This window comes from Myiozetetes cayanensis, unplaced genomic scaffold (assembly GCF_022539395.1).
Source record: "Myiozetetes cayanensis isolate MyiCay16 unplaced genomic scaffold, myiCay2020 scf32, whole genome shotgun sequence".
Classification (NCBI taxonomy): domain Eukaryota; kingdom Metazoa; phylum Chordata; class Aves; order Passeriformes; family Tyrannidae; genus Myiozetetes; species Myiozetetes cayanensis.
This window is the reverse complement of record NW_026087544.1, coordinates 2411855-2428192: the sequence shown is the minus strand read 5'-3', so window position 1 is coordinate 2428192 and position 16338 is coordinate 2411855. Positions and strand designations below refer to the sequence as shown.

General features: G+C 50.2%; 1 protein-coding gene across 1 annotated transcript; it reads right to left on the bottom strand.

Moving 5' to 3' along the window:
• Positions 1-772: 772 nt before the first annotated feature.
• On the bottom strand, positions 773-15779 carry LOC126646039 (complement component receptor 1-like protein). The gene is made up of 13 exons (XM_050327039.1): positions 14771-15779; positions 14093-14284; positions 13404-13503; positions 12774-12859; positions 12138-12350; positions 11414-11596; positions 10333-10521; positions 9699-9890; positions 8752-8934; positions 8074-8262; positions 7566-7745; positions 1994-2193; positions 773-1648 (listed from the first exon to the last, which is right to left on the bottom strand). Exons 1-13 carry the CDS (start codon positions 14856-14858, stop codon positions 1496-1498), a joined length of 2148 nt encoding a protein of 715 aa, XP_050182996.1. The 5' UTR covers positions 14859-15779; the 3' UTR covers positions 773-1495.
• Between the last annotated feature and the right edge of the window lie 559 nt (positions 15780-16338).

Below are 16338 nucleotides of genomic sequence, written 5' to 3'. Positions count from 1 at the left end.
TTTGCTGGCAGGTAATGCACCACAAATCTTCCATGAGCAGGGTTAATGAACCACTAAAAACATTTTCCTCTTTTTTTGCTATTTTTCCTCCACTGCCTGACTCATTTGTAATGAGGAACGGGTGTGAGCAACTGCATCTGGGTGTCCTGATTAACCCTCTGACAGATCCCATCTGACATCACTCAGGACTGCCCAAACACACTCTCAGATACACTCAGGATGTACCACCCAGTTTTTATTCGCATTTATGGGTGTCAAGCCCTGCACAGGAAGGCACCACAGTCCCACAGTGTGGAGGTGTCACACTGGGAGGGTGCAGCCCTGCTCCTCTCCTGGTCAGGGAGAACTGGGGCAGGTCTGGGAGCTCCCCTCACTGCAGATCTCCTCACCTGGGTGTGGTGATGCATCCCCAGGAGCATCTCTGTGTGCAAAGATGGGAGACACCATCTCTCCCCTGGGTGTTTTGCTCTCATTTTAGTAACCTGTAAGAGCACACACCTGGCAGTGAGGCACTGCTGCAAATCACCTGTAAGGAGGTCAATGCTCCTCCTTCTCCCACCGAGCCAGGGCTGATCCAGCTGCCAGGATTCAGGGATGTGCTGAGCCCACTGCAGCTCCCCAAGCACCCCAGGACTGACCCAGGACCATTGGGCCACGCTGGAAATCTGCCCAATTTACAGCCAAACATGACAGATCACAAGGTCCCCCCATGGATACACCCCCACCTTTGTTGCAATCCCCCAGGGAAGGGGTAACCACTGAAAGACAGACACGATGTGATCAGCGTTTATTGAGGAACAGGAACAACCTTTGGTGCCTGATTCTCTGCACTTGAACTTATCACATCTATTCTTAGCATTCACGTGCAGGAAATAGGGATGTGGAAAATGACACCAACACAAGGCAAGAAACCTGTTTTAAGTCCAGGGATAAGATAACAGAAGTGCTTACAAATGCCCTGCTTATAAACTGCCTTATTAATTAGATGAATAGAAATCAGGTGGATTAGGTAGTTGAACACCACTATTTCTAGCAGTGAGCTAATGCAGAGGGTGCAGTGTGTGTGCACAAACCACAGCCAGAAGATTCCAGCAGAACCACCTTCAGGGACAACCTCTAGACACTCATCTCAGCTTCTGTGGACCTCACTCCCCCTTATCTCACCTTATCAGAGTTAACACAGTGATTTTAAAAAGCTCAATTTAATTTCTTGCTATGCTTCCTAATATAAAATGCTAAACGGCATATTAATTAAAGAGCAAATCAAGCTTGTCAGATTTGAAGTAAAGAGTGAAAACCACTCCCTGCTCTGGCATCCAGCACGATAAAAGCAACCGCTTTTTTTTTTACTGGTGATAATTTTCCTGGCTCTAGGTACGCAAACAAACCATAAAACCATCCAGAGCCTTTTTGTTGATACTGTGACTGCACAAACTCTGTGTTCACTGAAGGAAACGTGATGGTTACAAGTGCCTTACAGGACTCCAGTCTTGTTCTACTTTTCTAGTTCCACCTCCAGTTTTTTAATCTCCAGAAACAGTTTTTGTATTTCCAGCAGAGCTTTCACTTCTGCTACAGGCACCTCGCATTCATAGAGCGATTTAATATAGTGAACCTCTTCACATACATCAGCATCACCTTCTTTCTTCTGTTGAAAAGTGAAACAAAACCCAGAAAACAGGCTCGTAAGGTTGCTCTGCAGCAGATGGAGAGCCACCCACCCCTCAGCTCCAAGGCTGGCCTGTCCCAACACAGCCCCAGCAGGGGCTGCACCCCTCAGCCATACCAGGGAGAAAAACCTTTTAAGGAGTTTAAGCAGTTCTTTTTCTTATTAGAAGTCAGGGAACATCCACCCAGGGACTCAGCCAGACCATGGGGCTCTGAGCCATCTGGTCCAGTAGAAGGTGTCCCTGCTTATGGCAGGGGGTTGGAACAGGATGATCTTTTAAGGTCCCTTCCAACCCAAACCATTCTGTGGTTCTGTGGTACTTACACACTTGGGCAATGGTGTCCAGTTGCCATCAGGCAAGCACGTGGCTGTCCAGGAGCCTTCTAAAGGCGTGTTCCCATTGTCTGACAACTGGTATCCAGGGGCACATCCCAAAGTAACAGTCTCATTGATCTGGTACCACGTTTTATCCTCCAAAGGGCTCTTCAGCCTTCCATAGGCCACTTGTGGTTGGGGACACAGAACTGAAAGGAAAACCCACAGCAGAAGGCAGCTCAGCAAGGGGATCAGTGTTATGGGGGCAGGAAAAAAAACACCTCTGAAGCTTGTGAAGGCTGAGCCAGGGCAGAGGAATTCCCTGCACAGCGACAGGAGCCATGGGCTCAGCTCCCAGCTGGAACTCACCTGGCTGGCAGGTGGGCACAGGAGGGTCCCAGCTGCCATCAGCCTGGCACTGACTCTCTGTGGCACCACTCAGTTCAAAGCCTTCATCACAGGAGAACTGCAGGGCCACCCCATAGGGAAAGGTGAACCTCTGGGGAAACATCCTTCCCCTCTCCACCACGGGCTTGGGGCAGCGAACCACTGTGGGGAGAGAGCAGAGCTGGGAGCGGGGTCTGGCTGCTGCCCTTCCCCAGGGACAGCAGGGAACAGGTCAGGCAGGGCAGAACTGCTGAGAACCATCATTTCCAGATGGATCATCCCCACCCTGGAGCTGTGGAGCCTGTGAAGGAAGCAGGATCTCCAGGCTCGCTTTTAAACCCCGTTGTGCTGAGTGTTGCACCCAGGTCCTGCCTTCAGCCTGGTCCCATGCAGGAGAAACCACTCACTCACCCCTGCACTCCGGGGCAGGTCCACTCCACGTCAGGTTCTCCCCATCATCAGAGGTGCAGTAGATGGATTCGTCCCCGATGAGGGACAGACCCTCCATACAGGTGTACTTGACTTCAAAGCCATATGGGAACTGCTTAGTCCCCAGGGCAGAGTGCTGCCCATTGGCGATTTTGGGAGGGGAATCACAGACTATGAGAGAGCAAAGGAAGAATTTAAGATTTTCTTCATTCCATCAGGGAGACAGAAGGCAGGGAATTAACAGGAGAAGTGAGTTCTTCATGTTCATTCTAAATGTTGCTCTCCTCCAAGTCCTCCCTGCTTCTTGCCAGGTTTGGCTCTGGCTCTACCAGTGTTCCCAGACTGCCCCAGGTAACCCATCAGCACGGCCCCAGTACCACAGCATGTGTCCCCATTCCCTCCCCTTCAGCCAACCTTCCCTTATCCCCTCCTTTTTTCCATGAGAAATGATCCTGCTCGTAAAGGGGGTCAGGGAGTGGTGAGTGTCATGAACACCTCGAACAGCGCTCTGAGAAATGGCTGCAAGTCACATCAATCATCGCATTTAATTAATTAGAGCTCTGATAGAACACGAAAACTTTAAAAGTCCTTTAATACTGTGACTTGGGCCCCCCTACTCCTGACAACTCCTCTGAGAAGCCACGCTCAGGCCACGAGATTTTCTCCTTGTGTTCCTACCCGTGGGATGCAATTCACACTCACCCCTGCGACAGTATGGGATGGGGGGTCTCCACGTCCCATCAGACGAGCACTGGGTCCTCTGGCTGCCTGTCAGCACGTAGCCATGGTCACAGTGGAACTCTGCCTGCTGCCCAAAGGTGTACTCGGTTTTCCTGGCGCTGATCTCTCTCCCGTGGGGGATAACCGGGGTGGGACACTGCACCTCTGAGGAACACCAGCATCAGAAAAGAGATGTTTACATGGGGAGGGGGGTTTCCCACAGTGGTGGGAAATGCCAGCTGCCTCTCATCAGACCTGGCATGCCCAGGGATGGTAATTATGCGATTACAACCACTTCTCTTGGAAGGCAGAGCGACCTGAGCCCCGTGATCAGCTATAAATTGTGGCTGAGGGGATAGCATGTCACTAACTGCACCACTGCATCGTTGTTTGAGCAGCTAAACAACCAGCAGGAGCTGCAGCTATTCCTTTCCAGCCACGCCACCCTTTGAACAGCAAAGTTATTACCAGTGAGAGCCAGAGCTGCTCAGTGAAGTCCCGCTGGCACAGCAGCACCAGGGGGTGTCTTGAAAATGATGTTATTAAAGCGATGCTTTGTTGGCAAAGCAAAGGAAACGCTGTACTTACTCTGGCAGAGCTTTGGGACTGCGGACCACGTGAAATTGTTAAGACAAGTAGTTGTTGGAGACACTCCAGGGATCAAATTGAACCCGTGTCTGCAGGAGTAGATCAGGGTTGTCCCAACTAGAAACTCGTGCTGATAGTTTAGGTCCGCGTGGTCGACAACAGGAGGTCTGGAACACTGACCTGGTGACAGAGCAGGGGACAACAGGGACCCTCAGAGCTGGGAGGTCTCCCCCAGGGACCCACTGGTGTGAAGCTGAGCCCTGCCTTGGTGGAAACCCCAGAAAGAAGCGAGGGACAGCAGCAACCCTGCTGCAGTGGGGCAAGGGGAAAAATGATGGGGACAACTCACCAAAGGATGTGAACTTAATGAGGATCTGTATTCTCATAGACTTTTGGGTACAAGACACAACCCTCGGTGTGCCCTTCAGTAAGGGACAGCCCTGCCACGCCGCCCAGGGCGATGGAAGAGCAGAGGGGGTGTCCTGGCACCCAGCACCACCCAGCACGGCTCACGGTGCTGCCCACCCTCCAGCCCCCCTCCTGCGAGCACTGCACGTGCTTTTAGCGAAACATTTCCACCTGGGGAAGGTAAGGAGAGAGGTGTGTGTGTACCTGGGGTGCAGGCTGGCACCCGTGGGTACCACCTGCCGTTGGGCAGGCACTGCACCGTGGTGGAACCCAGGGCCGTGTAGCCGCTGTCGCACTCGAGCGTGGCTGAGCTGCCGGAGGTGAAGTTCCTGTCAGACTTCAGCTGGCCGTTCGAAATACGAGGGATGGGACACTGGACCCCTGTGGATCACCAAGGAAAAAAAAAAAAGGGCTTTTCAGCACACACTAACAGGGATCAGCTGTCGCTGCAGCTCCGTGTGGCGAGAGAAGGCAAAGCGGTTTAGTGAATGCAGCAGTTGAGGCAGAGGGTTTAGGGGTTAATAAACATCTTGAGCAGCCACCAGTAGGACTCAAAAGGTGTGAGGTTTCCTTTCCACACAATCAAACACTATTTCTGCCGTTTCCTTGGAGCAGGGAGGTGCAGGGTTGGGTTGTGCACACTTAAGAGGTTTCTCAGACCTGTTTTTAAAAGAACCATCAACTTCCAGGCAGAAGCTGCAAATTATTCCCCTTCCTAGAGACATATATTACTCTGTAGACCTGCACTTCTCCTGTTCTGAGGTCAGCCTGTGGGATGTCTGACAATGCACCTCAGGGTGAAGCATCAGCCTTGGTATCATAGAATCAATCACAGGTTTACAGAAGGGTTTGGGTTGGAAGGGACCTTAAAGCCCATCTCATTCCACCCCCTGTCACAGGCAGGGACACCTTCCACTATCCAAGGTTGCTCCAAGCCCCATCCAACCTGGCCTTGGACACTCCCAGGGATGGGGCAGCCACAGCTTCTCTGGGTAACCAGTGCCAGAGTCTCCCCACCCTCCCAGGGAACAATTCCTTCCACATATCCCATCTACACCTTCCCTCCTTCACCTTAAGGCCATTCCCCCTTGTCCTATCACTCCGTGCCTTGTCAAAAGTCCCTCTCCAGCCTTCTTGGAGCCCCTGAAAGGTGCTGAAAGGTCTTCCCAAAGCCCTCACCAGCAAAGCTGAGCCACAGAAGCAAAGAAAAGGAGGAGGGGAACACACTCACCGAGGCTCCCAGTCGGCTGCAGCAGAAGCATCATCAGTGGCAGGAGCTGCCCCAGGGGGCAGAGGAGCCCTGGCATGGTGTGAGGAGCTGCCAGACCAGCACCGTGGGAAGGAGAAATCCTGTCCCTGCTGACAGCCCCACAGGGAAGGGGAAGCAACTGTGGGAAGTTGGGGTCAGGCCAGGCGAGCCACACTGACGCCACCCCCTCCCCAGCCCTTCTGACCTGCCCAAGGCCAGGGCTGCCCTCCCTGAGCTCTCCAACAAGGTTGTGCCATGGGAGGGAAGGCTGCTCTGCCCTGTTCTTGTGGGGAAAAGAGGGAATAAAGGTATTTTAGGACTAGAACCACTCTGCAGCATCCTGGCCTCACCCCTGAAGCACATTTACCCTGGGGCAGGCTGCTGTGCAAACACCCCCCACACCCAGAGAGCAGCACCCTTCATGCTTATCAAGCCATATTTAATATATGCACTTTATATATTATACATAGTATTGTATATATTCAATACTTTGCTTTACTATAGATAGGACAGAATTACAAAAAGGCAGACAGAGCTGTCACTGCAATTTCAGTTTTATTATAATCTCGTGGTGAAGGAGTCCTGGTCCCATCACAAGACACATGGTCAACACAGCACTTCCCCTCTGCTGGATGTTGCAGAAAAAAAAAAAAACAGTCTTTTTGTCCTTTACACTTTCATCTGCTCTTGGTGCACACACAGAGATGTGGCACTGCTGTGTCCTTGGATCCATCCATCCTGCTTGGGAAGAAAACCTGGCATTTTTGTTTTGCTGTAAGACAGGCTTTGAAGTTTCCTTGGTCACAAGAAAACTAATTATGCAGAGAAGCAGTGAATGAATGCCTTGTGGATAAACTGGGCAGCACTGGGCTATACTGGGCTCAAGAGGCGCAGCAGCTGTGAGGTGAATGAGGGTTGGTGACTCTCATGCCTGTCTGTACCACAACAATTTACTTTCCACTCAGTTGCTCCCTCACTGTGCACTGTGAAGTGTAGCAAACAGATCTAAATGCAAAGCTTTAAAAGGTCTGAAGTGATGTACAAACTTAACCCACTGAGCTCTCACAGAATGAGTCAGAAGTCGCTTTGACTCCTCATGTGACCAAATCTGCTCTGTTGTGGCTACTTAAGTATTAGCAGGAATTACAAAGTCATAAAAAATCCTCAGTCAGCATCGTTCATGAACAGGCAGAGGACAGTTGCTACAATACCAGTGACACCAGTCAGCTGTACGATGTGATTTTTAGCTCCTTTTCAAGTTTCTGGATCTCCAGGTAGAGTTTCCGGACTTCCAGCAGGGTTTTCAGTTCTGTCAGAGGAATTCCACACTGGAAAGCTTCTTTATTTTGAAGAATCTTCTCACAGGTCTCACGCTTTTTCTTTAAAAGAACCAAACCAAAGACAGCGTGAGGGTGACAAAGGAACCACCTTCATGAAGTTGGACCAAGGTTATTCCAGACCAAAAATGGGGCAAAATACAGGAAAACCTGGGCAGGTTGGTGGTACTTACACAGGTGAGTGGTGGTACCCAGGTGCCATTAGCTGAACAGGTACTTTTTGAAGACACACTTCTTTGTCCATAATGGTTGCAGAAGAAGGCCACAGTTTCATTCACCTCATAATATAATTTGTTCAACTGCAGATCTAAGCCCTCCTCCCGTGGGGGTTTGGAACACTTAACTGAAAGGGAAGTGCAAGTGAAAAAATAATGTCAGGGGAGAAGAGGGGGGAAAAAATGCCCTGCAGATCCCACTCACGGCTGGTGACACAACAGAGCAGCACCCTCGGGCTGGAACTCACCTGGCTGGCAGGTGGGCACAGGAGGGTCCCAGCTGCCATCAGCCTGGCACTGACTCTCTGTGGCACCCCTCAGTTCAAAGCCTTCATCGCAGGAGAACTGCAGGGCCACCCCGTAGGGAAAGGTGAACCTCTGGGGAAACATCCTTCCCCTCTCCACCACGGGCTTGGGGCAGCGAACCACTGTGGGGAGAGAGAGGAGCTGGGAGCGGGGTCTGGCTGCTGCCCTTCCCCAGGGACAGCAGGGAACAGGTCAGGCAGGGCAGAGCTGCTCCTCCTGCCACTTTCTGCAGCAGTTCTGTACTCAAATGCCATAACTGACCCTCAGCTGCCCGCTGAAGGAGACCCTGAGGTGTTAGTGAGCAGCTCCTGGTGTCGAGACGTTGGCACAGGAGCTGCCCTGGTTAATGCACTTGAGGTTTGGAGCTCCTGGAGCTGGGCAGGTTATGGAGCTGGGGCTTACCCAGGTCTTGGCTTCAGGAGATCCATACAGGAGAAACCACTCACTCACCCCTGCACTCCGGGGCAGGTCCACTCCACGTCAGGTTCTCCCCATCGTCGGAGGTGCAGTGGAGGGATTTGTCCCCGATGAGGGACAGACCCCTTTCACAGGTGTAGGTCACATTGGTGCCATAGAAGAACCCCTTACCACCCAGGCCAGTGTGCTGCCCATTGGAGATCTCTGGAGGCGGGGTACAGACTGTGGAATTGATAAGAAAAGAAACGTGCAATTATCATATTCAGGTGAGGATCAAAAATCGCTTCTGGGAAATCGCTACAGAGTTCGCTTTGTGTTTGTCGTGAGGCAAATTCACAAGGAGTTGCTGCCTGGCTTCTTACACCAGCTCAGGGATCCCACTTCTCCCTCAGCTCCTACCTGGGTCATGCCTATATTAGGAAATATTAGGATTTTTCCACTGGTGGAGTCACCACCCCTGGAAGTGTTCAAAAACCACGTGGATGTGGCACTGGGGGGGGTCACGGTTTAGTGGGTACGTGGGGATTCAGTTGAAGGCTGGACTTGATGATCTTGAAGGTCTTTTTCAACCTTGATTATTCTGTGATTCCATCTCCAGGGAGAGGACACCTGGCTCAGCCCATGAGCTGGTGATCATCACCCCATTCCCCAAGAGCTGACAGGAGATCACCTACTGAGGGTTGTTTCTTCTTATCTGTGTGTCAAACATACCTTTGTCACAAAAGGGCAAGGTAGGAGCCCAGGTTGCATTGGCCTGACACTCGATGAAGTCCCGGCCCCGGAGGAAAAAGCCCTCCTCACAAGCCAGCTTCACTTGGGTCCCCACTGTGTAGTCACTTTTGCTTTTATGAACCTCTACTCCGTGAAGAATGTCTGGCTTTGGGCAACGAGGATCTAGAAACAGCAGGGAATAAAGGACGTCATGTCTTTCCAGAAAGAACTTCTATGGAGGAGAGTTACCAAGAAATATGAACCCTGGACAAAAGATGACTCTCATCCAAATGCAGGTCTCGGTGCCTCCTCTGTAACCCCAAAGGGCCAGGACAAGGAATCATCCACGCTCTAGTGCTGGCCACCCTGGGAGGTGGAGCAGCCTCTTTCCTCCTGGCAAGGTTTTCCCGAGCTTTTGGGCTCATGGGTATTGTTGTGGTGCCCCGTTGCTGGGTTAGGAGTTTGAGCAGTGTAAGGTATTTATGCTGTTGCATTTTCTTCTGAGAGGGGAAATGCGGTGAGAACATCTGCTGCTCCCAAGCCTCATGTCAGCAAACCCATCCCCAAACACAAACCACATCCCCTTCCAGCTGGGTAAATGTCTCCCAGGCTTCCTGGGGACCTCCTAACCCTCTAGAAGCTTCCAACACGCAGCCCTTCACCCCCCAAGCTCCCCAGACACAAGCTCAGCTCTGCCAAAACCCCTGTACTTTTTCCAAGGCAATGCCCAGGCAATGTAATGATCCACCTGGACCTTTTGCTGCCTGTATATTCCAAGTTAACACAGGACAACCAGATTCTTTGGCTTCTACCATCACCATCTGAGGCCACAGATAAATTTTTCTGGGGATGTCAGCAGACAACTACACTGCACAGAGTAACCCAAATCTCGCAGTCAAAAAAATAAGCAGTCCCCAAATCAACACATTTCACAAACTCTGTCCCACCTGGAACGCACTCTGGTGGCTCTGGATCCCATCTGCCATCACTCGTACACCAAAGTGTGATTCTGCTGCCATGACCTTTCAAGGTAAACCCCTCTCTGCACGCAACTTCCACTGTGTGTCCGTACAGGTAATCGTCTCTCCTGTCCCCTGTGAGCTGTCTGTTCAGGAGGTATGGATCTGGGCAACGAACTCCTGAGAAATGCCACACGTTAGCAAGTGTGAAACCACGGCAAAGCCCACTGGGTGACAGCAGAAGGAAGAATGTTTCGTAGGACAGAGACACATCACGGCATTAAATCCGCCCCCCAAAACCACCCCTGGGCCATCCTGGGGGGGCAGAATGTTTGCCATGCAGCCTCCCTGCTGGATGGAACAAGGGACCTTCGACACCACAATGGCTTTTTCCAGAGGTTCAAGGGACTGGAAGGCAGAGCTGGTGCATGAAGCAAAGAAAACTCTGCAGAGGGGGAATAAATCAGAAGAAATCAAGAGTCACGGCGAAGACCAAGCTGGGCCCCTGGAGCACCCCCTTTCCCCCCACCTCCCTCTCCACACAACAGCAAACCACGTGCAGTTCCTTCACTCAGCACTAATCCTGCCGGCTCACAGGCGAGCCAGAGGGACAAACACTTACTTTCACACGGTGGAGGAATTTCACTCCACACGAAGTTCGGCCGGCACTGGATGTTCCACGTGGTTTCTCCCGTGCTGAACCTGTGGCCCTGCCAGCACTCGTAGGTGACCACGGTGTCCACGGGGAACAGATCGCCAGCAGGTTTGGTTTTATCAGCGTTATACACATCAGGAGGGTAATCACAGCTAGCTGGAGAGGGGGGAGACACCAGCTTAAGAACATTGCCAGTGGTACAGCAACGAGGCCCGTGGTGGTACAAGAGAATTTGGGTAAAAATCACGGGCTCACGTTATTCATTCTGAGATGCACTTAATCAGGAATGGTGGAGGAGACAAATGAGGACGTACAAATATGGGGTTTTTTTCCCTGGAGAGACTTTTCACAGAGTGACAGAGCGACAGAACAAGAGGTAACGGCCTTAAACTAAATTTTGATCAGATATATGGAAGAAATTCTTCCTTGTGGGGGTGGTGAGGCACAGGTTATCCAGAGAAGCTGTAGCTGCCCCATCCCTGGAAGTGTTCCAGGCCAGGTTGGATGGGGCTCTGAGCAACATGGTCTAGTGGAATAGCAGGGAAGTGGAATGAGATGAGGTTTAAAGGTCCCTTCCCAGCCAAACCACTCTATGATTTTGGACTGTATGGTAATTTTCACTGTTACAATGAGATGTAAGTTCTAATCAAGTTTTTACTACCCGAGGCTCTGGCAACAAACTCTGAAAACATTAAATATAGAAGGGTTAATTTAGTCCCTTTGAATTCCAGTGAGCAATGCTCTCCAGCTTGAACAGGATGAGGCTTTAGCCTCTATGGCCCTAAGCTATAAATTCCTGAAGTCACCTTAGTGCTACAGAGAGATCTGCCCCCCCAAAAAACCCCCCAAAATTTCAATCTTAGAGCCGTCCCTTCCATGACCTCATGCTTTTTCAGACGGGTGGGAACTTTAGTGGCCATGGTGGGATTCGGTCGAAGGTTGGACTCGGTGATCACCTTGGAGGTGTTTTCCAACCTGAACGATTTTACAGCTCCCCGAAGCAAAGCTGCTGGGGCAGGTGGAGCAGGGGTGGGACCATCACACTTACTGAGCTGGCAGAGGGGCAGTGGGGGGTCCCACAGGTTGTTGTCCTTGCACGTGGAGGTGTAGCTGCCGTTCAGGGTGTAGCGAAAGTTACAGTCGAACAGGACGGTGTCTCCGTAGGTGTACTCAGACCTGTACAGGCTCACCAGCTTCCCATTCGCCACCCTTGGGGGCTCACAGGTCACCACTGCGCCAGGGAAAAATGCCACCACTTAGGGAATCAGCAGTTAGGCTCACGAGGGGAGATGAGGGTGTTGAAAACATTTATTCTCATTGCTAAAGGCACATCCACCAAAAAGGCTGAAGGTGGATGTGACCAGGCAGCTGATGAGGTATTTTTGTACATCTTACTCCACTTTACAGCGTTTTTTTTATTAAGGCAAAGCATAAAAAGAACACAGGGAAGGCAGCAGGTGTCAGAGCAGGTGTTGGAGGTGTTACATTTTACACAGGCCAGCAGGTAAGATGCATCCTCTGGTCTGTGAACACGAATAAAACCCCATTCCCATGTCCTTGCTGACATGATGATCACCATGGGAGACCCTAACTCCTATTTACAGCTACCAGGCTCAGAGGGCCTCATCTGCAAGAGGTGATTCCAGCAAGATGAAGGAGAGAGAAGCTTCCAAGGAGGAAAACAGGTGAGCAGAGCAGGAGCAGGGGCTGTGAAGGGGCTGGTGCTGCCACGAGCAGGCTCACACCCGGCCCTGTGCGTGGCAGCAGCTCACCTTTGCATTCTGGGGCTGGACTGCTCCACACACCATTGACATTGTCCGTGGTTGTGCACTGAATAGAGGCTTCTCCCACCAGGGATAGAGGTCTCTCTGCCCTCCAGATGCTGCGGCACCGGTACGTGACGGAATCTCCGAACACAAAGAGCTCCTTGTCAACCCCAGTGTGCTCCCCATCAGCTATTTCTGGAGGGGGTTCACATGGTATCGCTGTGGAGTGGGGGGAAATGGTAGTTGGGAAGAAAGAAGAAGAGAGAAATCATTTAATTAATTTTAAACCAAAGGCTTGGGGAGAAAAAAGTTGAATCACGACCTGGCAAAAGGTCAGAAATTAAGGGCAGGTCTTGAGGGAGCTGCACAGCAGCTCAAAAGCAGCAGAGCTCTGACCAGGCACTGAGAGTTTTGTGATATCCCAGTCTCACATGCAGCTGCCTCACTCCCAGAGAGTGAATAAATATTTCTGCAGGATGATGCAGAAAGGAAAACACAAATTAAAAATGTCTTCCCAGGCTCCACCATGCATTGAAATGCCAAAATCCTCAGCAGAGCAACGCAACAGCTTCTTTCTCCAGCCCCAGTCGCACTCCAGATAATTAAAGGATAGATAATAGATAATTAAGGAACTCTGCTTACCCTCACAGATGGGAATATCTCTGTCCCACGTAACATGCTCATTTTTAATCACACAATTAATCTGAGAATCTCCAATCAGTCTGTACCTGTGTGAAACAGGGGAGAGGGAATTGCTTGGCAAACTTAGTTCTGGTTTATCACCAATAACATCACCATCAGGATGGTTTGGGCTTATTTGTCATAATTGCAGCAGATCAAAAAGTGGCCATCAGTGTCATTTTTTCAAGGACACACTGGCTTTTGGCAAAAGCATTTAAGCTAAAAAAACACATGTTTCTAAGCAAAAACATCTACTTCATCAGCTGGCTGTTGCCATCCCTACAGCTCTGAGTTCATCCTTCATGCCTTTTCTTCAAAAAGATACCAAAACATTGGGAATGGTTTGGAAAGAGCCAGGAGAATGAACCTGAGTTTGGGAAGAACTGCCTCAAAGGAGGAGTTTAAGACAGTCAGTCTGTCCTAAAGCTCTCAAAGGAAAGTTTAAAAGATATTTCAGTCAGGGTCTGCAATTACCTACACTGGCGAGGCTTCTGACAGCACAGGCTTTAATCTAGAGGGGGAAAACTTTGGAAAAACAGCTGTAGAAGAAGAAGAAGAAGAGACCCTGTGCCCCAGGTGCTCTTGGCTTACCCAGTGTTGCAGGTGAAGTTCACTGAAGAACCAAAACTGAGCCCTTCTCCTACGACGAGTCTGCCATTGAGTGGCTCCTCAGGGTAGGTGCAAGACTTGGCTGGGGACAACAGCACTCAGTCAGCTCTCAATGAAAGACTCCTCCAATACTGAGCAAGGGCATGGACCAGAGACCTCCAGATTTCCCCTGCAGCCCTAAATTATTCCATGTTTCATGATGCTGGTGAGACTTGCATCGTGACCTGCTGCCTCTGCAGCCTAAGCGGGGTTTGCAGTAACACGGGTTCAGCTGTCTCCTCACAACTAAAGGATTCTCCTACTGCAAGTCAAATACTTTTTTTTTTTTGACCCAAGAGTTCTGCCTGAGCAGAAGAACATCTTTTGAGTCAGCAGTGAAACACAGCCAGCATCAGAGCAGATTTCAGCTCCTGCCATCCTTGCCAGTACTTAGTGGAATAAAAGCAGTGCTTCACATCAGGTCACTCATCTCCCACCATCCCCTGGGCTCACTATGGATACTTTGGATACCGCTCCAGCATCAGCAAACAAAAACCAGCAGAAGTCAAAGAATCACAGGATGGTGTGGGTTGGAAGGGACCTTACGAGATTATCTTGTTCCAACCCCCTCCCACGGGCAGGGACACCTTCCACTAGAGCAGGAACAACAAGTCAACCCAAAACATACTCACGTGTACACATTTCCCCCGGCTTGGACCACCTCCCGTTCCATCCACAAACAAGGGCATTACTGACATAATTGTTTCTCAGATAGCCTGGACGACAGACATATTCCACCTTGGATTTGTGGGGAAACGAGGAAATGCCCCGATACTGCTCCTTGAGCTCTGCAGATTGGAAACGCGGCGGAGCATCGCAGGCACCTACGGACAGGAACTCCATCAGAGAGGTGCTGGGAGGAAAACCAGTGGGATTTCAGCCTGATTCACTCTGAAGGTCCAAGTGAGGACATTTCAGTGCCCAAAGACTCCTCAAAGCAAAGAGGAGAAGTGCAGCCTGTGACGGGGGTGGCTGTGGCTGGCAGGGACCAGGAGGAGCCTCACCCCTCCATCACTGCTCCTCACACCTCACCCAGAAGTTTCAAAGTCTGGTTACAAAGTCCAGATTAAGCATTTTTTTTTCCCTCCCCATTTAGTATAAATCACTGCACTTTCTCAGCTGGAATAATTTTCCATCTACTTTCCACAGAAAGGAAAAAAGGCAAAGGAAGATGGATTCTGATCATAAAGATTTACAATGCTCTCAAAATACAAAGGCAATGAGGAAAAGAGAAGGATCTAAGTCTTGTGAAAGCTAGAAGGTTGTCCTTCAAGGGATCTTAGCCTATCCTGATGGACTCCTTCACTTACTGTGGACAGTCACAATGAGAGCAGCAGCGAGGAGTGACCCAAAAACAGCAGCACGATCCCGCTGCCTCCCTGGCTCCAGAGCTGACATGTTTATTCCTGTCTGGAGAGCCCACAGATGTTACCACATTCTTTCCCTGGGCCAGAGCTCTGTAAAAATAGCAGAGGGGTATTTACACTGAGGGTAAGAAGCACAGCTCATGTGAACAGGTCTTATTTCTCCATCCCCGAGCTGTGCCTACAGTCGTGGCTGGGGAGCAGAAGAACAGGAGCAGAATTCCTTTTCTGGAAGCAAAAAAAAACCTCAAGACAGATTTCACTCAAACCACAGAATAAACACTTCATAGTTTATCAGGTTCAACTTAAACCCACCATGTTGCCATCACAGTGTTCTTCCCAGCCAACCAACCAAATTAACACTTGCAGGGCCATGAATTAGTCTGTGACTTGTGGAAAAGGTTCCCTGAGGCATACTTTATGGGTAGAACACTCTATTTTTAGTACTAAATCTCTTGGAAGTAAATTCCTAGTCAGATGAAATCCTGCTAGAGTCACCAGTACAGTCCCCTAACAATAAATTACCCTCAGAGGAAGTATCTAAGCAAAATGTTACATCAATTTTGTGCAAATATTGACTGAGTAAAGCTATAAAACATACAAATCAATCAAACCAAATTGCTTTACAAAATGGAATTTAACTGCAACTCACCAGGTTAGCACCTGCCAGCCCTAGAGATCAGAAAGAGTCCTCTCTGTATTACCCAGGATCATTTGTGAGCTTAAACTCTCCCAATGTTACAGATGGTCCAAGTACCTGCCTTCCTCCTGGAAACAAGGGTCTTCCTTGATGCCTTCTGCCCTAATCCCAACACTTCTCTTGGCTGTTTCATTCCTCTACCTTTCCTTCAACCCTAGTTACAACTTCTGGCATAAATTTGATTTAATTTTACCAATCTTTGTGCTTGCTGGAGTTGCACTAAAGCTCCAGCCCAGTTCCCAAGCAGTAACAAAGTTCTATGGCTCTGAGTCATCTTACCTGGAGGTCTGGAGGCAGGAGATGGAGACCTGGAGTGTTCAGCACTTCCAAGATAAAGCAGTGACTGTTCCCATCCAGTCTCCTGGCTCCAGGCACAGCTAAAGGAGGAGTCGTGACCCGCCTACATGCTCAGCTATGGCTCCATGGAGAAAAGCTTTCTGCAGAATTCTGCAGAAACCGGGGTCATGCCAGCTGACCCATAAATCATTAACTCCTCCCGAGCAAGAAGGAAGTAGTTTATTCAACCCACAAAGCAAAAACACAAGAAAAACTGAATGCAACCCAAGCAGATGTTGAAATTGTTTGTTTTTTTGCGTGGAGTTGCCAAGTCTTTGTCGAAATGATCCTTGCTGAGCTGCTCCCCTGCTGGACCTCAGGCACGCTGTGGGGGTCTCCTCAAGAGGGACACATCAACCACGAGTTCATCCCTTCTGACCTCAGAAGCCCATGGCCAGCATTCAAAAAGTGCTTTCTTCAAGCAGCTCCACCTATTCCTGTGAAAGCCCCACCAGCTGGAGCTCTGCAGGGCCTGAGG